This window comes from Rana temporaria, chromosome 6, assembly GCF_905171775.1.
Source record: "Rana temporaria chromosome 6, aRanTem1.1, whole genome shotgun sequence".
NCBI classification, from domain to species: Eukaryota; Metazoa; Chordata; class Amphibia; order Anura; family Ranidae; genus Rana; species Rana temporaria.
Genome location: NC_053494.1, coordinates 200,939,656 through 200,965,023, shown reverse-complemented (window position 1 = coordinate 200,965,023; position 25,368 = coordinate 200,939,656). Strand labels below are relative to the sequence as shown.

At 44.8% G+C, this 25,368-nt stretch overlaps 1 protein-coding gene across 5 annotated transcripts in view; it reads left to right on the top strand.

Moving 5' to 3' along the window:
- The window catches only part of LOC120944159 (peroxisomal N(1)-acetyl-spermine/spermidine oxidase-like), a 41,915-nt gene extending 17,832 nt beyond the window's left edge, over nucleotides 1-24,083 (top strand). For 3 of the 5 annotated variants that reach the window (XM_040358081.1, XM_040358080.1, XM_040358082.1), the window contains 3 exons: nucleotides 11,568-12,780; nucleotides 17,622-17,805; nucleotides 23,818-24,083. In XM_040358081.1, coding sequence (XP_040214015.1) covers nucleotides 11,568-12,780; nucleotides 17,622-17,805; nucleotides 23,818-23,955 — 1,535 coding nt within the window. In that variant the 3' untranslated portion in view covers nucleotides 23,956-24,083. Of the gene's footprint in view, nucleotides 1-4,892; nucleotides 5,147-11,567; nucleotides 12,781-17,621; nucleotides 17,806-23,817 lie in introns of those variants that run through there. The other 2 variants (XM_040358083.1, XM_040358084.1) reach the window with 2 other exon arrangements.
- The last annotated feature ends 1,285 nt before the right edge of the window (nucleotides 24,084-25,368 follow it).

Sequence of the window (25,368 nt, the reverse complement as noted above, 5' to 3'; positions counted from 1 at the left end):
CGGCCGCGGTATTGCATCCTAAGATCCGACAGTGTAAAACAATTACACCTGTCGGATCTAAGGGCTATCTATGCGTAACTGATTCTATGAATCAGTCGCATAGATACTCTGAGAGATACGACGGTGTATCTGAGATACGACGGTGTATCTGAGATACTCCGTCGTATCTCTGCTGTGAATCTGGCCCATACGTCCCCGGATTTAATTTTAAAAATCTGGTCACCTTATATTAAAGGTAACCATCCTCACCTGTGATCTGTTTTCTTGTAATTAGTGTGTGTATAAAAGGTCAATGAGTTTCTGGACTGACAGACCTATGCATCTTTCATCCAGTGCTGCACTGATGTTTCTGGATTCTGAGTCATGGGGAAAGCAAAATAATTGTCCAAGGATCTGCAGGAAAAGGTAGTTGAACTGTATAAAGCAGGAAAGGGATATAAAAAGATATCCAAGGAATTGAGAATGCCATTTAGCAGTGTTCAACCTCTAATCAAGAAGTGGAAAATGAGGGGTTCTGTTGAAACCAAACCATGGTCAGGTAGACCAACTAAAATTATAGCCACAACTGCCGGGAAAAATGTTTGGGATGCAAAGAAAAACCCACAAATAACTTCAGGTGAAATACAGGATTCTCTGAAAACATTTCAAGATGCACAATAAGGAGGCACTTGAAGAAAGATGGGCTGCATGGTCGAGTCGCCAGAAAAAAGACATTACTACACAAATTAGAAATCGAAAGAAACAACTGCGCTAGGAAACAAAGCTGATTAAATAAGTGTAGCCTAAAGCTCTTGTTGTAAAGCAGCAACTAACCTGCAAACATAACAGTGAACAAAATGGAAAAAACATATATAGTTGCGCTAAATCCTATTCCACCCTTAAGAGGTAGTAATATGGGCACTTCCGCTAAGAAGTATTACATTTTGCACATACAGGGCCAGATTCACAAATGAGATACGACGGCGTTTCTCCTGATACGCCGTCGTATCTCTGTTTCTATCTATGCGACCTCAGAATCAGTTACGCATAGATATCCCTAAGATCCGACAGGTGTAATTGTTTTACACTGTCGGATCTTAGGATGCAGTACCGCGGCCGCCGCTGGGGGGAGTTCGCGTCGTAAACCAGCGTCGGGTATGCAAACTAAGAGTTACGGCGGATCCACAACGGATTTTCGCGTTCGCTACGTCGCCGCTAGTCTAGTTTCCCGTCGCAAAGTTAGTCGTTTTTTTTGGTGCCCTAACTTTAGTCAGCAAGCGTATTGCTGTCTAAAGTATGGCCGTCGTTCCCGCGTCGAAATTTAAAAAGTTTAACATCGTTTGCGTAAGCCGTCCGGGAATACGGAAGTACGCTACGCGCGTCGCAGTTCAAAAAAATGACGTCACGGCGCGCAAAGCACGGCGGGAGTTAAGAAACGGAGCATGCGCAGTAGGTCCGGCGCGGGAGCATGCCTAATTTAAATGGCAAACGCCCATTTAAATTGGCCCGCCTTGCGCCGGAGGCCGCCGGCGTAGTTTTCATCGCAAGTGCTTGGTGAATCAGGCACTTGCGATGAAAAATTGCGGCGGTGTAACGTATCTAGGATACGTTACGCCGTCGCAATTCTACGTGAATCTGGCCCACAGTGTCAAAATAATATAAATAGTACAGTTTATCATGAATAACCGATGAAAAATTGGTGAATAAATAAATTCATAAATCACAAGTGTAAAAACAGAACATAAACGTAAATCACACAGTGAAAAAATGAATAAATATCAACTCTAAATGACCATATATGGTAAAAGTCCAAAGCAATAAAAAAAGTCCATAAGTGACTTCAGTGAAAGAAAACACCCATGTGATAATCCAAACAGCTGGGCTCTCTTGACAGAGTCTAGAGCCAAAAGTGAAATCCGCCACCGTGTGATAGGTAAACTGCTTACCAGAGCCAATGGTCCTGTGGACCTGAACCAGCGTGTATATAGTACCCAGCGAGCAAATGACAGCAACTGTATCCGCAGTATGGTAGACCATCAGGTAGACTCCACGGCTTTCATGCACGTTGGTATGGTATATCATGCAAGGAAACAAATGCCTCTCATAGTGTAAAACCAATGATGTTTATTTGATAAAATAGTAAACGGTAAAAAACTCACATTTACATCGAAAAAGACCAGCCTTAAGCCTGTTGCGCCGGCCGGACGCAAACGGGCAAACCCGTCTGTATGGAGATCGAGTAGATGAGGGTGATGACGTCAGCACGCCGCTCGTTCCGCCCTTTACGCGTTTCGTAATAGGTCTTGTCGTCTCAGGGCATCCCCTCATATAGGAAAAACAATTACAACCAAGCCTCGTTCCGGAGAGTGAGCGCACACGCGCTCTTTCCCGAGGCTGTCAAGCCTCGTTTGGGAGCACTGTCCGGACCAATCCCATCTCCTCTCCAGCTTCGAGCGTCACCAAACAAAGCCAGGAGAAAAACAAATCAGAACCAGACATGCAAACGCCCCTTCCCCGGAGGAGGTCCTTCTAACCCTGTATCAAAAAGCCGCATCATATAGCCGATGCAGCCAGGAGATGCCGGGGAGACAATATATAAACATAAGTGATAAAAATCAATGGCTAAAAAATTGGGTTAAAACAATTAATATGAATACGGATCGGCCCCCATTGCACATCTTATTGCAAATGCATTAGATAACAATCAGAGGAGGCACTCCCAAGTGTCAGACTCCACAAACCCCAACACACAAGGGTAAATAGAGTGACCTCTCATGGGAGAATAATCTGTATATGCCAAGGGTTTTTATCACATGGGTGTTTTCTTTCACTGAAGTCACTTATGGACTTTTTTTATTGCTTTGGACTTTTACCATATATGGTCATTTAGAGTTGATATTTATACATTTTTTTACTGTGTGATTTATGTTTATGTTCTGTTTTTATACTTGTGATTTATGAATTTATTTATTCACCAATTTTTCATTGGTTATTCATGATAAACTGTACAACTTATATTATTTTGACACTGGGGTCTAGATTCAGATAGCCCGGCGTAATTTTCTGCGGGCAAAACGTATCTCAGATACGGTACGCCGCCGTAACTTACGGCGCAAGTTCCATATTCATAAAGAACTTGCCCTAAGTTACGGCGGCGTAGCATATGTGGTCCGGCGTAAGCCAGCTTAATTCAAATGTGGATGATGTGGGTGTGTTTTATTAAAATGTAGTGTGACCCCACGTATTTGATGTTTTTTACGAACGGCGCATGCGCCGTTCGTGAAAGAAACCCAGTGCGCATGCTCGAAATTACGCTGCAAATCGTCAATGCTTTAGACGTGAACGTAACTTACGTACAGCCCTATTCGCGAACAACTTACGCAAACGACGTAAAATTTTCAAAATTCGACGCGGGAACGACGTCCATACTTAACATAGGATACGCCTCATATAGCAGGGGTAACTTTACGCCGGAAAAAGCCTAACGTAAACGACGTAAAAAAATGCGCCGGGCGTACGTACGTTTCTGAATCGGCGTATCTACCTAATTAGCATATTCCTCGCGTAAATCGACGGAAGCGCCACCTAGCGGCCAGCGTAAATATGCAACTAAGATACGACGGCATAAGAGACTTACGCCAGTCGGATCTTAGCCTAATTTCGGCGTATCTTGCTTTCTGAATACAGAAAGAAGATACACCGGCGCAGCTTTGAATTTACGCGGCGTATCAATAGATACGCCAACGTAAATTCTTTCTGAATCTAGATGTGATACTTCTTAGCGGAAGTGCACATATTACTACCTCTTAAGGGTGCAATAGAATTTAGCACAACTATATATGTTTTTTCCATTACTACACAAATGCCACAAAGTATCCCACTTACAATACGCCAAACAGCACAGAGACAAGCCTCAAACCTTCTGCCACAAAGTCATTTGGAGTGATGAGACCAAGATTGAGCTTTTTGGCCATAACTATAAGCACTACATTTGGAGGAGCCAACAAGGCCTATGATGAAAGGCACACCATTCCTACTGTGAAACACGGAGGTGGATCACTGATGTTTTGGAATGTGTGAGCTACAAAGACACAATAAATTTGGTCAAAATGAATGGCAAAATGAATGCAGTATGTTATCAAAAAATACTGGAGGAACATTTGCATTCATCGGCCAGGAAGCTGCGCATGGGACGTACTTGGACATTCCAACATGACAATCATCCAGAACACAAGGCCAAGTCCTCCTGTCATTGGCTACAGCAGAATAAAGTGAAGGTTCTGGAGTGGCCATCTCAGTCTCCTGACCTCAATATCATTGAGCCCCTCTGGGGAGATCTCAAAACGTGCCATTCATGCGAGACAGCCCAAGAATTTACAGGAACTGGAGGATTTTTTGCCAAGAGGAATGGAAAGCTTTACCATCTGAGAAGATAAAGAGCCTCATCCACAAATACCACAAAGGACTTCAAGCTGTCATTGATGTTAAAGGGGGCAATACATGGGTATTAAGAACTGGGGTATGTAAACTTTTGATCAGGGTCATTTGGGTAGTTTCTTTTTGTCATTCTGATTTAAAAAGAGTAAACACAGTTGATTGATAATAAATGGCTTCAGCCAAACACTAACCATGAGGGAAAGAAAAGTTTTTGTGTTATCATTCATATTCTCTGAAAAATGGCCAAGAAATCATAAATTCTGCCAGGGTATGTAAACTTCTGAGCACAACTGTAACTAAACGGTGATGCAGCCATGATATTTTACATTTTCAGCTGCAAACATGATCTTTATACTTCATATTTGCATAACATATAAATGCGACGCTTTACATTTTTATGCAGATGTGAGCACATGAAAAGTTTTATTTGCTGTGGCCTCGGGTCTGCACTACTTGTGCTTTGATTTTGCTTGCAGTGCGGATTTACAGTCAGTGAGCAGAAAAGAAGGCTGAGAGCGGATATGCTGCTGGGATTGTGGCTGTAGTGACAGCGTGCGGATGTACAGATCTTGGATTCCGCCGTCCAAGCCTGCAGTGAGCAAGCGGCGGCTCCGATTTATTATCCAGCAGGAAATTTCAGTGAGCGGCGGTGCAGAGAACACATTATTCCGTAGGAGAGACAACATCTGTACGTGCGTAACGAGGACTCTCTGCTGAGAGCGATCTGAGAGTAAGGGCCTCATTCACCTTGGTGGCTGATGGGGTGGTAAAAACAGGCAGCTGTGCTCCGTTTTTTTTTTTTGTCTGCCAACTGCCCACCTCAAGTGTAAACTACAGCTGGAGGGGGCTGTTCACTTGCGGCAAATTTAATGCAGGATGTCGAGTTGACTGGCCACTCAAGTCAAAGAAGCTGTGTAAATGAGCCCTTCACCTTTTTTATTATTATTAATAGCCCTGGAGGGGGAGGGGGGGTATTAAAATCCAGGCTCTGTTTAGACTCCTTCTCTTTCACTACTTTTTAGACAGAGAAAATGATTGAGGGCACAAAGCCCCAGTCCCTCCTGCAGGCTCCTCCACACATCTAGACCCATCTCGGGGCCTCTTCGGTACTCCAGTGGTTGGATGTCTCTGATGCCATCAAGTCCAGTGCAGGAACCTTAGCTATGAATTGGACATGAGGATGCCGTAGGACAGTCCACTGCTGGAGCCTCGATGGCACCATCTGCCAGGGGAGCCGAGGCTCAGGTAAGTAAAACTACTTTTACCATCCCATAGGCCAAATGAGCATTTAACCCTTGCAGTGGGGCTGTTATTTTTCCTAGAGTTGGGCTTTCACCTTTCCACTTCCTCTATTAATAAATAACTGAAAATGATAAGACAGAGTTATTTAAAGGCTAAGTTCACCTTTCATAACATGTTATACCCATATTTAGGGTGTAAGGCCGCAGTCACATGGACACACCGATCGGGTCCACCTGTCATTCTTTTAGGTGGACCCGATTGGACCATCCATTGCTCTCTATGGAGCATTCTCAATCTGATGAAACACCTGCCCGTAAGGCCTCGTACACACGGACGGACTGTCCGATGAAAACGGTCCGCCGGACCGTTTTCATCGGACATGTCCGCTGCCGGATTTTGGTCTGATGGTCGTACACACCATCAACCAAAATCCCCGCGGACATGATACGCGGTGACGTGGCCGCGACGATGACGCGGCGACGTGCGCGACCCTGGAAGGTCAATCACTTTGACGCATGCGAGGGCTTTCGGCCGAGCGGACATGTCCGGTAAGTCGTACAGACGACAGAACATGTCCGACGGACAGGCTTCCAGCGGACATGTTTCTTAGCATGCTAAGAAACATTTGTCCGCTGGATACCTGTCCGATCCGCCGGAAAATTATCCGGTCAGACGTACAGACGACCGAACATGTTCGCTGAAACTGGTCTGCGGAACAGTTTCAGCAGACATGTTCGGTCGTGTGTACGAGGCCTAAGAGGTACAAGCAGACTGCTTACACTGACAGTGTGCTAGAGCCCTGCATTGCACCAGTCATCTGCTGATCGAGGGTGCAATTTTTAAATGCCCATTTTTTTTACCTGCAGAAAGATGTGCATTTATACATTTTTTTCAAAGGTGAACTTCTCCTCTAAAGATTTATTGAAATGCAGGAAAATATGACAGGATCAGTGAAAAAATTTGACTTTGACACACGACTGGTTTTCCCGTTGGATAAAAAAACAATGGTTTTCCCCATGGAATTTCCGGCCAAGCTTGTCTTGCGTACACACGGTCAAATTCTGCCCGTCCAAAGCGCGGTGACATACAACACGTATGACGGCACTATAAAGGGGAAGTTCAATTCCAACGGCGCCACCCTTTGGACTACTTTTGCTGATCCTAGTGAGAGTAAGGCCCCATACACACGAGAGGATTTATCCGCAGATACGGTCCAGCGGACCGTTTCCACGGATAAATCCTCTCAAAGATTTCCGCTGATTTCGATGGGATGGAGTGTACACACCATCGCATTGAAATCCGCGCGGAAATCCTCTGCCGATGACGTGTCGCGCCGTCGCCGCGATTATGACGCGGCGACGGGCGCGACGCTGTCATATAAGGAATTCCACGCATGCGTCAAATCATTACGACGCGTGCGGGGAATCCCTTTGGACGAATGGATCCGGTAAGTCTGTACAGACGAGCGGATCCATCCGTTGGAATGGATTCCAGCAGATGGATATGTTGTGCAGCACAACAAATATCCGATCTGCTGGAATCCATCCCAGAGGAGATTTCTCCGCGGAAACAGATCCGCTGGCGTGTACACACCATAGGATCTATCTGCAGAAACCCATTTGCTGGGATTTATCTGCGGATGGATTCTATCGTGTGTACGGGGCCTAAAAGTTTGGTGAGAGACAATTCACGCTGTTCAGCCTCGTACTTTTCAGTCTGTTACAGCGTGACAAATGTGCTATCTCCATTACAAACGCTATTTTTACCTGAACGAGTGCTCCCATCTGATACTTTATTCTAAGCATGCGTGTGTTTTTTTTCCCTTTGGAAAAGCATACAGACGAACGGTTTCCCGCTAGGATTTTTTCCCGTCAGTTTTCCCGTCGGAAAAACTGCAATGAAGCATACACACGGTTGGAATTCCCGGCCAAAAGCTCTCATCGCAATTTTTCCAACGGGAAAACCGGTCGTGTGTATGAGGCATTAGAGTCCAATGAAAGGCAGTCCGGGCTTATCTCCACCAAGATGTTAAAGGGTTTGTAAAGGATTTTTTTTTTATCTTAATAGCTTCCTTTTCCCTTAATGCAGTGCTGTTTTCATGTCCTCATTGTTCGTTTTTGCTTTCAAGTTGCTGTAATTCTTCTCTGATCTCCACACTTCCTGGTTGTCTGTTTCCTGATCACCACAGTACTGGGAGCTTTCTCTCTGTGGTCACTAATCAAGGAGGTGTGATTACTGTGTGTCTAAAACCCCTCAACACCAATCGGTTTCATTTTCCAAACCATCACTGCCCTGTATTGGCTCTGTGGCTCTGTACATCACAGAATCAGGAAACAACATGCAAAAACGAAACTAGAAACTGCAGGTACATTATATGATTGATTTTTATCTATTTTTAATCATTTTTAAAAGGAATCAGTTAACTATTATGTCTCTATACCCTGTAAAAAAAAATCCTTTACAACTCCTTTAAGCTTCAAAACTTAGCTGCTCAAAAGTTAATGAAGCCGTAAATGACTGAGATTTACCTGACTTCTTAGCTCGGTGAATAAGGAAGGGAGGATATAGGCATCTGTCACATATGAAAGAATCTCCTACTTTTTGACTATTTGGAAACTTCTTCCTCCTTAGTGCTGGTGCATTTGTCTGTGTTAACCTGGCAATACATTATACACTTTTCTTCAATTTCCTATAGATTTACCTCTAACTATGTAGTGCAATGGCCTGCCTGATTGCATACAAATTGAAAGTTTTTAGGTCTGACCTCATATTATATGGTTTTGGTAAAACTAATGGAATTTTTTTTTTCAAGTGCTGACATTCTGGTGTTCTCTGTCAGCAGTTGTCCATTCGGCAATCCCATGAGTTTCATACTGGGAGCTGTCCTACTGGTCCATCTGTACCTTTAAACGCGCTGGTCCTTGCTGGTCCTTGCTTCCCAATTAACCATCATTCTTATTTCTATTGCACCACATTCTTTACCTGCTCTATAGCCACTCTTGCTATGCCTTGGATTTATATTAACAAGTTCTGACTACCCCCAGATCTATACAGTAGTATCCCCTGTTACCCCAAAAACACTTTTTAGAAAAGATATGCTGCCTTAACACATTTTCTGCAATATGTAGGTTAATGTTCTTTTGTGCACAACCCCCAAATGTACTTATTTCTTCTGAGAAATCCTCACTTCCTGTTCTTCTGTCTGTAACTACACACCGTAATGCAAGGCTTTCTCCCTGGTGTGGAGTGTTGTGCTCGCCCCCCCCCCCCCCGGACTACAGAAGAGTCAGGACGCCATCTATCTGCAACATAGAGAGCGTCCTGACTCTCCCGTACTCCAAGGGAGGGGGCGAGCACGACTTTCCACACCAGGGAGAAAGCCTTGCTTTACAGTGTGGAGTTACAGACAGGAGAACAGGAAGTGAGGATTTCTCAGAAGAAATAAGGACATTTAAAAGCAAAATGGAAGGATGAGGTAAGTGAAGGAGGACTGCACTAAAGTGAAGGAAGCTATTTAGGAAAAAAAATTGTACCTTTACAACCCTTTAATCTATGATCCATTTTTAAATTAGCAGCACACACTGCCAAAAATCAGGAATCGGCCAGCATGGATCCTGATCATGTCATCACTATAGGCTCTATTCACAAAGCTAACACTCCATGAAAATCATTATTTAAAAAAATATATAGTTTTTCTAGCTGAGTTCAGTAAGATTTGCAAATTGCATTGCATGTGGCTAAAATAAAGATCTTTATTCCTGTGTTAAATCTTTGTGAACTGTGCATTATGTCAGCTATGACATGGTGATCACATGGCTTTGTTTGTAAACAGCCATGACTGACTGATTGCTATATTTGCCTGGACACCTTAGCATTAATGATCAGTGTTCACAAAAGGTTTAAAGGAAATCTATTCTTAAAACTGCCCCCCCCCCCCCCATGCAGTGGGGCTGTGCTTGCACTGCGCAGGTTAAAGCGGAGTTCCACCCAAAAATGGAACTTCTGCTTTTCAGAATCCTCCCCCCCTCCGGTGTCACATTTGGCACCTTAAGGGGGGAGGGAGTAGCAGATACCTGTCTAATACAGGTATTTGCTCCCACTTCTGGGTATAGATTTCCACGGATATCTACGCCATGTCGGGCGTCTCCCCCCCCCCCCCCCCCCCCCCCGCTGTCCTCTGGAAGACACACAGGTCCCAGAATACAAGTAGGGACCCAGGAAGTGAAGTCGCAAGGCTTCACTTCCTGATTCCCTGGCCAAAGATTGCACCTGAGAGCCGAGGGACAGATTGGCTTTGGGTGCCGACATCGCGGGCGCCCTGGACAGGTAAGTGTCCATATTTTTAAAGTCAGCAGCTGCAGTATTTGTGGCTGCTGACTTTAAAAAGTCATGTATCTCCAAACTATGGCCCTCCAGCAGTTGTGGAACTATACGTCCCATGAGGCATTGTAAAACTCTGACATTCACAGACATGACTAGGCATGATGGGAACTGTAGTTCCTGAACAACTGGAGGGCCATAGTTTGGAGAGCGGAGATATACTTGCTTAACTTCTGATCCTCCCTGCACAAGTCCGGTCCCTGTGGCTCCTGCCCCCGCCCCAGTCTTGTGCGGTAGGCTGTTCCTGACGTCATCACACCCATAGATCTGCTCTGGATGTGCAGACGTCAGGAACAGGCCACTGCTGGATCATGGAGAGCTATTTGCCGCCGGAACGGAAGATCGGGTGAGTATACAGCTTTCTGGTCTCCCCTACAAAACGAGTAGTTAACCCAGGCAGAGCGGGCACAGCTCCACTGCATGGGGAAAAAGTGTTGCCCAGAGTTTAGCTTTAAAGAATGGTGGGTGCCATTGCTGGCCCTAGAAAGCGAGTTGCTTGGCTGTCTCTGGCTTCAATATTTGAAGACATTAACTTGAAACAAGCTTACAAATTAGCAAAGTCAGAACTAATCTGCATACTGTTAGGTGGATTCAGAAAGACTTAGGCTGGCGTATCAGTAGATACGCCAGCCTAAGTCTGAATTTGCGCCGGCGCTAATTTAATTGTATTCTGGTAACCAGATACGCTTAAATTAGGCTCAGATACGAGCGGCGTAAGTGTCTTACACCGTCGTATCCTAAAGTGTAATTTTTAGGCTGACCACTAGGTGGCGCTTCCATTGCGGTCGGCGTAGAATATGTAAATCACTAGATATGCCTATTCACAAACGTACGCCCGGCCGACGCAGTACGGATACGCCGTTTACGTAATACATTATCAGGCCTAAAGTTATTCCATCCAATAGCTGGAATAGTAATGTTAAGTATGGCCGCCGTTCCCGCGTCGAAATTCGAAAATTTTACGTTGTTTGCGGAAGTCGTCCGTGAATAGGGATTTACGTAATTTACGTCCACGTCGAAACCAATAGGACCGTGCGGCGTACTTTGCAGCAATGCACACTGGGATATGTACACTGACGGCGTGCGCCGTTCGTAAAATACGTCAATCACGTCAGGTCAACCCCCATTAACATAAAACACGCCCCCTTAGCCGAATTTGAATTAGGCGCCCTTACAACCGCCCGATTTACGCTACGCCGCCGTAACTTAGCAGGCAAGTACTTTGTGAGTCATGTACTTTCCTCGCTAACTTACGGCGGCGTAGTGTAAATGCCATACGCTACGCCGCCGCAACTATGCGCTCGCCATCCTGAATCCAGCTATGTGTCTGAATCCGTGACTCAAGTCTCAAAGTCCTTGAAACAGCATGTCGACCCGGGAATTATTATTTTTAAAAGCAGTGACAACTTTTGACATAGCTTCACCAGGTATCCTTCAATTGGAATAGTCATACCGATTTGATTGAAAATCAATAACAGAATTTTAAACATGTTGTGATATAACACATGTGTCATTTTACTTATTTCTAGGCCCCCTGGAGTCTCTTACTTTCATGGACTCAGAAAGTCATGGAAACCACTCCCCCCGAGTGGTTATAGTTGGTGCTGGCTTTGCAGGACTCGGTGCTGCCAGCACCTTGGTGAAGCATGGCATAAAAAACCTGGTTGTTCTAGAAGCTTTAGACCGCGCAGGCGGGAGAGTTTTGACCCATAAACCTTTCGGGACAGCAGCACTGGAACTAGGGGCCACGTGGATCCACGGTCAGAAGGAAAATCCACTTTATCAAATAGCCAAGGAGAATCGGTTGCTGGCAGATGATGGCTTCAACATGGTGACCTGCCAGCCAACATCGGTTACCCCTCAGGATTACTTTTTCACAGAAGAAGGAAAGCTGCTGCCATCACCCCAGGTTGAGAAAGTCACTTGTTTTTTTGGTGACCTGATGTCCAAGATTATGCAGCAGGACTATAAACCTGAATGTGAGTCGTGGTCGGTTGGGAAGTATCTAGATCATGAATATGCCTTATCAAGTGTTTCCAGAGCCGAGAGCTCAGATGGAGTTTATGAATGGTGTAAGAGAGCCGAATGTATTGATGAGGCTTGTAACTCCATGTATGAATTCTCTTTAAGCCAGCTTGGCTTCTACACTGCATTAGAAGGACCTTTTTTCAACTCTTTGAGCAGCAAAGGCTACCAAGCCTTGCTGGATCTTTTAATAGGCCAATTACCACCTAATAGCCTACGCTGCCATAAACCAGTTCGATGCATCCAATGGGAAGGATCTCCATCACCAGCTGCCAGAACAGCTAAGTATCCTGTCAAGGTTCTTTGTGAAGATGGTGAGGAGTTTCCAGCAGATCATGTGATTGTCACAGTGTCCCTCGGCTGCTTGAAGGAAAGGGCATCCACCTTTTTTGACCCATCTTTACCAAAAGGCAAACTGGAAGCCATTGAGCGTATGGGATTTGGCACAGTAGCCAAGATTTTCCTAGAGTTCTCTGAACCTTTTTGGCCAGAAGATTGTGCAGGAATACAGTTTGTTTGGAGGCAGGGTCCTGAAAGCTCCGAGGGATATTCCGAATCACTTCAAAAACATTCCTGGCGATCACAGTGGTACGAAAAGATTGTGGGGTTTGACCGTGTCCCTATGCACAGGAGCACACTGTGCGGCTGGATCACTGGACTGGCTGCGGAGCACATGGAGACCTTACCTGAAAAGGAGGTGGGGGATGTATGTACCAGGTGAGTAGACTCTACACCAGTGGTCTCAAAGCAGCAGCCTGCGGGTCAGATGCAGCCCTTTGCTTGCCTTTATCCAGCCCTTGGGGCACCATTCCTTCCACTGATACAAGACACTATTTCTCCCACTGACACCAACAATGAGGCACGATTCCTTCCACTGATACAAGACACTATGGGCCAGATTCAGGTAGATCAGCGGATCTTTAGATCCGCGTGATCTATCTGATTTAAGATACCCTGCCGCAAGTTTGAGAGGCAAGTGGGTAATACACAAAACACTTACCTCCAAACTTGCGGCGGCGTATCGCAAATCCCCTGGCGGAATTCAAATTCCGCGGCTAGGGGGAGTGTACTATTTAAATCAGGCGCGTCCCCGCGCCGCTTTAAATGAGCATGCGCAGTCCGTGAATTTTCCCAGCGTGCATTGCTCCCACTGACGCCACTAAGACGTCAGTGGTTTCGACGCTTACGTAAACGACGTCCATCTGTATTACAGAACGATTTACGCAAACGACGTAAAAAAATTCAAAATCGACGCGGGAACGACGGCTATACTTAACATTGGCTGCGCCTCATAGAAGCAGGGGTAAGTATACGACGGGAAAGCCGCTACGGAAATGTCGTAACAACACTGCGTTGGGTTCGCTTACGTTCGTGAATTCGCGTATCTCGCTGATTTACATATTATTCAACGTAAATCAGCAGGAACGCCCCCCGCGCCATTTTTAAATTACAAATAAGATCCGACGGTGTAACACAATTACACCTGTCGGATCTTAGCAATATCTATGCGTAACTGATTCTAGGAATCAGGCGCATAGATAAGACCAATGTAAGTCAGAGATACGATGGTGTATCAGGAGATACACCGTCGTATCTCTTTGTGAATCTGGCCCTATTTCTCCTACTGACACCAACAGTGATGCACTATTCCTTCCACTGACACCAACAGTGGCATAAAATTCCTCCTACTTCCATTGACTCCAACAATGGGATATCATTTCTCCTTTGACATCAATGAAGGGGTACTGATACCAGTAATGGGACATTGTTCCTCCCACAGTCACCAATGATGGGGTGCTATTCCTTCAAGTAACATCGGCGATGGGGTACTATTCCTCCACAGGTGCATTGTTGCTCCCACTAATGCTGGGGCGTTTTCGACTACCACTGGTCACAGTCCAGCCCCCCTAAAGTCCAAAGGACAATAAACTGGCTCTTGTTTATGAAGTTTGGAGACCCCTGCTCTACACCCTTCCAGTCCTCAGCCTCAACCTTTTATCTTAGTGTTATAAAATCCAATACAACCACATTAAGAAGGCTTCACACATTACTTCTGGTGGGATTGCTGGCCAATTACAGGAAATGAACAAGTTGTATTCAGGCTTGTTATACTTTAAAGCAGGGGTCTCCAAACTTTTCAAACAAAGGGCCAGTTTATTGTCCTTTAGACTTTAGGAGGGCCGGATTATGTCCAGCGAGGGCAGAAAATGTCCCGGGCCCAGCACCGGTGAGAATAAATATGGCCTCAGGGTTGGTGGTCAGTAGGAGGGCCCCTATCAGTAGGAGGAATAGTATCCCATCATTGATATCAGTAGAAGAAATAGTGCCCCCTTGTTGTTGTCAGTGGAAGGAATAGTGCCCCAAGGGCCGCATAAAGGCTAGCAAAGGGCCACATCTGGCCCTCGGGCCGCAGTTTGGAGACCCCTGCTTTAAAGTGTATGATTGGGATTGGATAGGCAAGCATTTTTTTTTATTATTGCAGTCTGTGTCCCTTCAACCTCTCTGTTTGTCCTGATGAGCCCTGTCACTAAGACAGAAAGTGACTTTTCATCACCGAATAAAAATTTCCTCTGATGTCCTGTTCTGTTTCTGGAACAGTAAGTAAAGCTAAATCTCAAAAATAGAGCACAGACTTACAGACTTTTAATACTCTACGCTACAGCACATGTCAAACCTCAGGCCTGTGGAGCAAATGCGGCCGCCAGGCAATTGCATGTGGCCCTTCGCACCCAGGACTTTTTTTTCAGCTGGAACCCTGCACACACACCCCTAAATCCTGCACTCTGTACAAATTGCACCCCTGAGCTCTGCAATCTGTACATTAACCAGTCCTGAACCCGTACATAACACACTTCTGGTATTTATTGCCCCTTTAGTATCCTCCCACTGTTGATGCAACTTGGCCACACCTATTCTATGCTGTTCAGCAGGGTTGGGGGGGCCTGGTTGAGTTCCTGCAAAAAGCCCCGGGATAGGGAGGAGGAGCCAGAAGCGTCTGCGAGGGACCAGAGAAGAGGAGATTCCATTGCACAGAGCAGGTAAGTATAGAGAGGTTTTTTATTTTTAAAAAAATCCTTAAAATTGCTTTAATGTCATTGGTTGAGGCTGAGGTGTGCTTTAAAGGATACGTTCACTTTTTAATAAAAAATAATAAATGCACATTTTTTTTTCAGGTAACAAAAATGTGCATTTATTTATTTATTTTTTGAGCCTTTAAAGCATTGCATGAGCGATCAGCAGACCACTGATGCCATGCAGGTCTCCTGCAGATCTGTCAGTGTCAATGAACTACCATGGTGCTCCACAAAGCCGTGGTAGTTCATTGAGAACTATAATGCCGCGTACAGACGGTCGTTTTTTGTGATGAAAAAAAACGTAGTTTTTGAAAACGTCATTTAAAATGACTGTGTGTGGGGGAAAATGTTGTTTTATGTCTTCTGAAAAACGACAAAAAAAAATTCGAACATGCTTGAATTTTTTGTGCCGTTTTTCAAAACGTCGTTTTTTGTGTCAATTAAAATGATAGTGTGTGGGCAAAACAACGTTTAAAACGACGTTTTTGAACCCGCGCATGCTCAGAAGCAAGTTATGAAGCTAGCTTCAATGGAAAACGTAACCGCGCTTTGCTAGAGCATTTTGAAAAAACGATGGTGTGTAGGCAACGTCGTTTTTGAAAATGAAGTTGTTTTTTTTCATCACAAAAAACGACCGTCTGTACGCGGCATAAGCCTGTCATCAAATAGCTGCCATGAAGCTATGATTATGACATTTCATGTTACATAATCTTATCCTACAATCCGCTAGGTTATCTATTTTCATTTATAAGCGTTACTTTCCTGTATGATTACGCCTTTTTCTATTCTACTATTGTACATGTTCTGTTAATGGAATATCTATTTCTATTACATTACTATACATGCTCTGTTAATGGAATTTTGTGTATAATTATAAAATTCAATAAAATATTTGAAACGGAGGACTATAAGCCAACATCTGCAAAAGGATATCGGGGCTTGTAGTGTGTGAACGAATGACACAGCCGTGTGGGGGCAGAGCCCCGCATGGCCGCGCTGATTTAAAAAAGTGACAGGGGGTGTATCAGGCAGCGGTGGCTACATTGGGAACATGTGGGGCAGATCCACATACATTTAGATAGGCGCAGCGTATCATAGATACGCTACACCGCTGTAACTTACTTTTGAATTCTTTGAATCCACAAAGAATTCACACCGTAAGTTACGGCGGCGTAGTCTATCTCTCGGCGGGAAGGGGGCATGATTTATTTAAATGAAGCGCGTCCCCGCGCTGAATGAACTGCGTATGCTCCGTTTAGAAATTTTCCGTCGAGCATTGCGCGAAATGACGTCGCAACGACGTCATTTTTTTTAACTTAGACGTGAATTGCGTCCATCCCTACTCGTGGACGACTTACGCAAAAAAAAATAATTCCAATTTCGATGCGTGAACGACGGCCATACTTAACATGGCAAGTCTATCTATACGCCGCAAAATAGCAGCTTTAACTATACGCCGGAAAAAGCCGACTAGAGACGACGTAAGAGAATGCGACGGCCGCACGTACGTTCGTGGATCGTCGGAAAAAGCTAATTAGCATACCCGAGGCGGAAAACGACGCGAACTCCACCCAGCGGACGTCTAAGTATTGCATCTACGATCCGAAGGCGTACGCCTGTCGGATCTAACCCAGATGCCGTCGTATCTTGGTTTGAGGATTCAAACTAAAGATACGACGCGGGAAATTTGAAAGTACGCCGGCGTATCAGTAGATACGCCGGCATACTCTCTCTCTGGATCTGGCCCTTGTGTTTTTAGGGTGGAATATGTAACATGTTCAAAAAGGTGAACTTATCCTTTAAATTCAGACACATCCCGCCAATCAGTAGCTCTACCTTAAAACTGATTCCCCTTTGACAGATTTGCCCCTGCCACCCAGATTGGCTTTGCATGGGTGCTGGAGACTGAAGGCACCCTAGAGCTCTGTTGGGTAAGGAATTGGCAGCTTTATGCATTAGATGTCATAGGACAGCGGGATGCTGGAAATTATCTTACATTTAGTGCAGACTTTAGTTCCGCTTTAATGCATTCTTGGGCAGCTCTGGCAGAGAACTGCCTGTCCTCTAGTATTGCGTGGGATGTATCGGAAATGCATCCAACATCCATTGCGTTCTATTTCGCCTGTCTCCGCGCCACTTAGCTGCAGAGCTATTATAAGCCGCAAGTTGTGTCACACGTCCATTGTTTCCTCCTGTTTGTGGCAATATTGTTTTTTTTTTAGCTGTTATCTTGGGAATGCTGATCTAGGGAATCACCAGCGATTGGACTATATATAGCCCCCATTATAGTATCTTCTCCCCCCCCACCCTCTCATTTAACTGCAGTAAGTGATTCACAAGAGTTTCCATTTTAGCACTAACTGAATCATTAATGCTCTCTTTGTATTCATGGAAACTGTTTCCCAGAAGTATTTAATGTCTGTGATCTGCTCTCTCTCTCTCTCTCTCTCTCTCTCTCTCTCCCCCCACTTTTCTCACTTTTAGGTTATTGAAGAAATTTACTGGCTGGCCAGTGCCAGAGCTGCAGGGGGTGCTGAGGTCCACCTGGCACAGTAATCCTTATGTCCGGGGCTCCTATACCAATGTGCCCATTGGAGTGGATGCCGTGAAGGAGCAGACAGCACTGGCAGAGCCGCTTCCATCCACCTACCACAAAAAGGGGCTGCGGGTAGGTATTGGCCAGGGTTATTTTCACCACTCCGCTTAGTGCTTTTACAATTTGAAATCTCTCCAAAGTCCCCTCTTAGACAGGAACAAGTGTCTGCATTAGAAGATTTCTACTCTATTCCAGTTCTGGGGCCAGATTCTCAAAGGACTTACGACGGCGTATCTCCACGTACGCCGTCGTAAGTCCGAATCTGTGCCGTCGTATCTGTGCGCCTGATTCATAGAATCAGATACGCCTCTCTGTTGTAAGTCTCCTACGCCGTTGTATCTTGGGGTGCATATTTACACTGGCCGCTAGGGGCGCTTCCATAGATTTATGCATCAAAGATGTAAATTAGCTAGATACGCCGATTCACGAACGTACTTGCGCCCGCTACGCCGTTTACGTAAGGCTTACGTCCGGTGTAAAGTTACCTCTGCTATATGAGGCACAGGTAATGCAAGGTTTGGACGTCGGAACAAGTGTATATTTTTACGTCGTTTACGTAAGTCGTACGTGAATGGGGCTGTGCGTAGGTTACGTTAACGTCACAGGCATTGAGCCGGCGTATCTTAAGGCGTAAATTCAACGTGATACTGAGCATGCGCGCGCATTCACCGTTCGTTAGGCGCGTCATTTACGCGGGGTCACGATACATTTGCATACAACACGCCCCCTACCATCCTACTTTGAATTAGGCGGGCTTACGCCGGCCCATTTACGCTACGCCGACGCAACTTACGGAGCAAGTGCTTTGTGAATACTGCACTTGCCTGTCTAAGTTGCGGAGGCGTGGCGTTAATAGGATACACTACGCCCGCACAAAGTTATGCCCTCCTACGTGAATCTGGCCCCTGGTGTCCGCTCTAAATTTGGGATTTCACCTTAGGTCCTGGCGACAGCAGTCAACAGGACAAATAAGCAATCAAGGGGTGAATATACCGCGCTAATATTATAAACCTGAAAAAAACTAAATATTCCAGTGAAAAAAGAGCAGCGACACTAATGCCTCGTACACACGACCATTTTTCTCAGCAGAAAAAAAAAACAAAGCTTTTCCCGACGTGATTACTCTCCAGCCTGACTTGCATACACACGTTCATGCAAATAAAAACGTCCGACCAAAGAGCAGTGTTGTACAACACGTACGACGGGACTATAAAGGGGAAGTTCCTTTCAAATGGCGCGACCCTTTGGGCTGCTTTTGGGCTGCATAGTTGATTCTGAGCATGCATGTTTTTTTTCCCCTCGGAAAAGCATACACACGACCGTTTTTCGCGACGAGAAAAAGAGGAACGGGAAACACAACGAGAAAAAAGAGAGGTGGTTTTAATTTTTTTTTCCGGGCAGTTTTTTCGTCAAGAAAACTGCTAGGGAGCATACACACAGCCGGTTTTCACGACCAATATAAAAAATGTCAGTTTCCTCGTTGTGAAAACCGGTCGTGTGTATAAGGAATTACATGCAATACATTCATGTAAAACAAGATAAATAAAAAGGACTAGTCGCGCTAATAAGAGGAGAGTTTAAATCCTAAAATACCATAAGTCCAATATAGTGTAATACATATATTGATTAAGGGAAGTGAACAAAGTGGTTATTAGGCATGTGCAATTTTTTAAGTTACGAATACGTTTTCCGTCAATTTTCGTTATTTTAGTTGATTCGTTAACATACGAATGAACGAATGGTTTAGCGCAATTGATAACGAATAACGATATTTTCAAAATAACGAATATGAAAAACAACGAAGATACGAAAGATGAAAGAAACGAAAACATAGAAACAACGAAAATACCGAACCCAAAAAAAATAATAATTACGAAAAACAAAATGAACGAAAATGCAAACTTAATAATATTCGAAGACCGAAAAGAAAACGAAATGCTGAACAAAGACTAAAAAACGAAAATCAAAACTAACGAAAAATAAATTACGAATCTTCGGAAAACTGAAATGAAAACAACAAAAATACAAAATAATGTAAATTACCTTTCGTTAGTACTGAAATATTTCTGGACATTGACCAATAGCCACTGAGCGCTGTCCCTTTCCTCTGAGGAGGTTTGTTCCTTCCCCCAATGAGCTTCTTTCTCATTACCTCCTGGCTCATTGTGTCTTTTTCTGTGTTAGACTGCAGTGCATCTAATTTCTAGATTTGTATTTGTAATATCTGACAGATTTGTATTTGTAATATCTGACATATTTTAGTTTTCTTCTACGTCAGACTTGATTCTAGACAGGGTGTGTGTGCTAACTAAGACAGTCAAGTCAATCACAGTAAAGTACGAATTACAAAATTACGACGAGTAGTGTGTCGAATAAACGTAAAATGTATTCTAACAGAATTACGAATGCAATAAAATCTACAAAAGTACGTTTTTACAATCAAAGGAAATTAGACATGAAAATACGAATGATCATAAAGCAACGAAAATATATTTCTTTACGAAAATACGAACGCGGCATGATGGAAAATATAATGTAAATACGAATAACAAAACAACGAAAATTAAATTAACGTAAAAACGAAGGAACGAATAAAATCATTTTAAAAATACGAACGCGGCAGAATACAAAATATAACGAAAATACGAATCTCGATTCAACGAAATATAAACTAACAGAAAAAAACGGAAACGGAAAAAAGAGTGTTACGAAAATACTAAAGAGTACGAATACGATAACTAACGTCTTACGAAATTACGACTCGTTACGAATCACGAACAGAAACGAAACAGAAATAAACGAAAATTTTTGCTGTGCACATGTCTAGTGGTTATTCAAATATAATCTCTAAAAAATACAGTGACATTTAGAGGCAGTGTCCATATATGATAATCGGTGAATCCAATTAAAAGATGATATTAGTTTAAGGAAGATGTTCTAAATTTCCACAACCACCAAAAGGGAACATGGGATGAACCTCTCCTTGGGGTATACACCGGGGGAGATAAAAACTCTTACCGGGTGGGGTGGGGCCCCCTGTTTGTAGCCATGTAACCACCCTGGAAAAGGAAGCGTATTGACAGGATCAGGATAGCGTTATAAGTTATAACACTTGTGCGCGCGAACGCATACTGTTGTATGCTACACAGCATTTGGTAAAACATATTGCAGCTTTTGCTTTTTTATTTTTTGCTTCTTTTTTCAAACTTCCATCTAATTTTGTGCGAAGCGGGGGGGGGGGGGGGGGTATTTAAGAAAGGCAAATCCACTTTGCACTACAAGTGCAAACTAGGGCCGGGATTTAGAAACAAATGCCTAACTTTAGGCGGGCGTAGAGTATGTCATATACGCTACACCGCCGTAACTTTGAGAGGCAAGTCCCGTATTCAGAAAGAACTTGCGCCCGAAGTTACGGCGGCGTAGCGTATATGGGCCGGCGTAAGCCCGCCTAATTCAAAATAGGCTGGTAGGGGGCGTGTTGTATGCAAATTAATTGTGACCCCACGTAATTGACGCTCCTAACGAACGGCGCATGTGCCGTCCGTGAAAGTATCCCAGTGCGCATGCTCCAAATTACGCCGCAAATAGTCAATGCTTTAGACGTGAACGTAACTTACGCACAGCCCTATTCGCGTACGACTTACGTAAACAACGCAAAATTTTACGCTGTCCCGACGTCCATACTTAACATTGGCTACGCCTCATATAGCAGGGGTAACTTTACGCCGGAAAAAGCCTTACGTAAACAACGTAAATCAATGCGCCAAACGCACGTACGTTTCTGAATCGGCGTATCTAGCTCATTTGCATATTCTACGCGACGGAAGCGCCCCTAGCGGCCAGCATAAATATGCACTCCAAGATGCGACGGCGTAGCAGACTTACGCCGCTCGTATCTAGGCAACAGTGAGGCGTATCTGATTCTATGAATCAGCCGCAGAGATGCGACGCCTCACACTCAGAGTTACGACGGCGTATCTGGAGATACGCCGACGTAACTCCTTTCTGAATCCGGGCCTAGGAGTGCAAAGTGCACTTGGAAGTGCAGTCGCTGTAGAGGGGTAGATCTGAAATGAGAGGAAGCTCTGCTGATTTTTTCATCCAATCATGTGCAAGCTAAAATGCTGTTTTTTATTTTCTTTGCATGTCCCTCTCGGATCTACAGCGAGAGGGACATGCAATTTCAAGTGCACTTTGCACTTGTAGTGCAAAATGGATTTGCCTTTCGTAATCAACCCCCCAGTGTGTTGCAATGCATTGATGCAATATGAAAAAAAAAATTCTCATCACACGCCAACGCAATGTTTTGGTGTGAGCTAGCCACATGAATAGCAATAATATTTTCTGTGTTTTTCACTTGCTTGTGTTAATCAATACAGATCAACGCAGCCTAATGCACTAGATGTGAATAAGCGTTAAAGGGTCACTAAAGGATTTTTTTTTTTTAGCTAAATAGCTTCCTTTACCTTACTGCAGTACTGGTTTCATGTCCTCATTGATCGTTTTTGCTTTGAAGTAGCTGTAATTCTGCTGTGATCTCCACACTTCCTGGTTGCCTGTTTCCTTATAACCATCGTACTGGGAGCTTTTCACTGTAGGTCTAAGCTGTCATTACTGTGGGCCATATTCTCATAGAAGTTACGATGGAGTATCTCAGGATACTCCATCGTAACTCCCTTTTTTGGCCCGTGTATCTATGCGACTGATTCTTAGAATCATTTTCGCATAGATACACTTAAGATCCGCCATCTGTAAGTCACTTACACTGGCGGATCTTAAATGTAATGACGCCGGCCGCCGCTAGATGGCATTTACGTGAAGGACTCATTTGCGTATGCAAATGATCCTTCTACGCCGATTCCCGAACGAGTTCGTAACCGTCGCTAACGTCGTTTGCGTAAGCGGAAACTTACTCCTGCTATATGAGGAGTAAGTTTCCGCAAGTCCCACGTAGGCCATGTTACGGATGGCGTCGGGTCCGCGTCGTGTTTTTTCGTCGGGTACGTTGTTTCCGTAAGTCGTTCTTGAATACGACTTTACGTCAATGACGCACACGTCGGCGTCATTGACGTTTTCCGCCGAGAACTGGAGCATGCGCACTGGGCTTTTTGAAGCCCGGCGCATGCGCAGTTCATTAGAATCGGGGGCGCGCTTAATTTGAATACAAGCCGCCCCCTTGGAGATACGTGTGGCTACGCCGGGGCATTTACACTCCGCCGTCCCAACAAGCAAGTGTTTGGGGAATACAACACTTGCTCCTGTAAGTTGGGACAGCGGACTGTAAGTGCCTTAAGCGCAGCCCGCGGATTTTTAGAGAGAATATGGGTCCTCGTGTCTAAAACTCCTCAGAACCAATCAGATTCATTTTAAAAACAAAACACTGCCCTGGATTTGTTTGTTTTTGTTCTGTGAGTCTTCCCGACTCACCTCTCACCCGGAACATCATGTATGTTCCTTTAAAACCGAAAGTGAAACTAGAGGCACATTATATGATTGAATTTAATCTATTTTTAATCATTTTTAAAAGGAATCAGTTAACTTTTATGTCTCTATACCCTGTAAACAGTCATTTCAGCAAAAAAAAAAAATTCTTTTAGTGACCCTTTAATATTGTCAGTGCAAATTGTGTGCAACTGGTAAAAAAAATAAAAAATCATTGTGTCAGACAGGTCCACCTCCTATTTTTAGTCTGGGCCAATGTTAAGCCTCGTACACACGACCGGTTTTCCTGCCAGGAAAACTACCAGGAGAGCTTTTGGCCAGGAAAATGCTTCCTTGCAGTTTTCCGACAGGCGGGAAATTAGACAACCTGCTCTCTATTTTCCCGCCCATTTTAAACCCGGCAGTTTTTCTATGGGGAAACACTGCGAGGGAGCATACACACGGACGGGATTCACGGCCAAAGCTTTCCCCGCAGCTTTCCCGACGGGAAACCCGGCTGTGTGTACATGGAGAAACTTTACCGAGCAGGTTCTCGGTTTTCCCGTCGGGATTCCCAGTGGACTTTATACCGGTCGTGTGTACAGGGCTTTAGGCTTTCACAAAGCTTGCGCCTGACTGCTCTTTTTGTATCCCTTCATGCAGCCTCTACAGGTACTCTTTGCAGGAGAAGCCACGCACCCAAACTTCTACACAACTACCCATGGTGCCTACATGACCGGGGTGCGGGAAGCCGATCGGCTTTTACAGCTGTATGAGTTCAAGGCCAACCCCCGTCTGTAATTCACCCTGCAACCAAGATATCTCCGAGAAGACCACACCGTGTTCCTCCAGATGTGCCTCAAAGGGAACCTGTGACTTCAACCTATTCTTTCATTGATTTGTATTAAAGATGCAATTTTAACCATTTATATTCTCAGTATATTCATTTCCTTTACAGGTTGCTAGTCAGGTCTGTCCACCCAGACTGGATATTTCTGGTTTTGGTGGGTGATGGAGAGTTAAAGGGGATGTGCCATGAAAAAAAATATTAGGACACTTACCTGTCCTGGAGTCCAGCGCCGTCCGCAGCAGAGGACGAGCGATCGCTCGTCACTCTGCTGCTCCCCCCGCCATCCTCAGTGAGGGAACCAGGAAGTGAAGCGCTCCGGCTTCACTACCCGGTTCCCTACGGCGCATGCGCGAGTTGCGCTGCGCCGCTGATTGGCTCCCGCTGTGCTCTGGGAGCCGAGTGTTCCCAGAGCACAACGGGGGGAGGACGGGAGGTGACGTCATGCCCGCAGTTTTCCCGAAACTGTGTGGCCGGAAGTGGGTGCAAATACCTGTCTTTAGACAATGTGCTAGATTAGTAAGGGTTAAGTCATATGAGGTGCATGCCACCTTGTGGACTTATCTATTTAATTTACAATTTATTTTTACTGAGTACCAGGATCTATTGCTATCCTTCCAGCACTCTGATGCTGGACTTCCTAGTCTCAGCTACAGAACCTCATGCAACCACTGTGCTTGCCCCTCCCCTCCCGCTGCCCAATCACAGAGCTGGTGTAAAGGTAAATTTACCCTTTAACCACTTGCCGACCGCCGCACGCAGATGTCGACACAGTGGCACGGGCAGGCACATTGGCGTACCTGTACGTTCCTTTTTTTTGCTGCACAGCTGGCGCCCGCCGCCGCGTGCCTTGTGAGCGTGCTCGCGGGTCCCGGGAACTCAGTGTTCCCAGGTGACCCGCGATTGCGGGCGGTAAAGGCAGAACAGGGGGATGCCTTTGTAAACAAGGCATTCACCTATTCTGCCTAGTGACACTGTCACTGATGGCTGTTCTTTGTGATCCGTCATCAGTGACGTGTCACGTGTAGCCACGCCCCCTAACAGTAAGAATCGTTCACAAGTGCTAACTTAACCCCTGCAGCGCCACCTAGTGGTTAACCCCTTCACTGCCAGTGTCATTTTTACAGTAATCAGTGCATTTTTTTAGCGCTGATCGCTGTAAAAATGACAATGGTCCCAAAAATGTGTCAAAAGTGTCCGATGTGTCCACCATAAAGTCGCAGTCACAATAAAAATCGCCGCCATTACTAGTAAAAAAAAAATATTAATAAAAATCCCATAAAACGACCCCCTATTTTGTAGACGATATAACTTTTGCGCGAACTGATCAATAAAGTTTTTTTTTTTTTTTACCAAAATATGTAGAA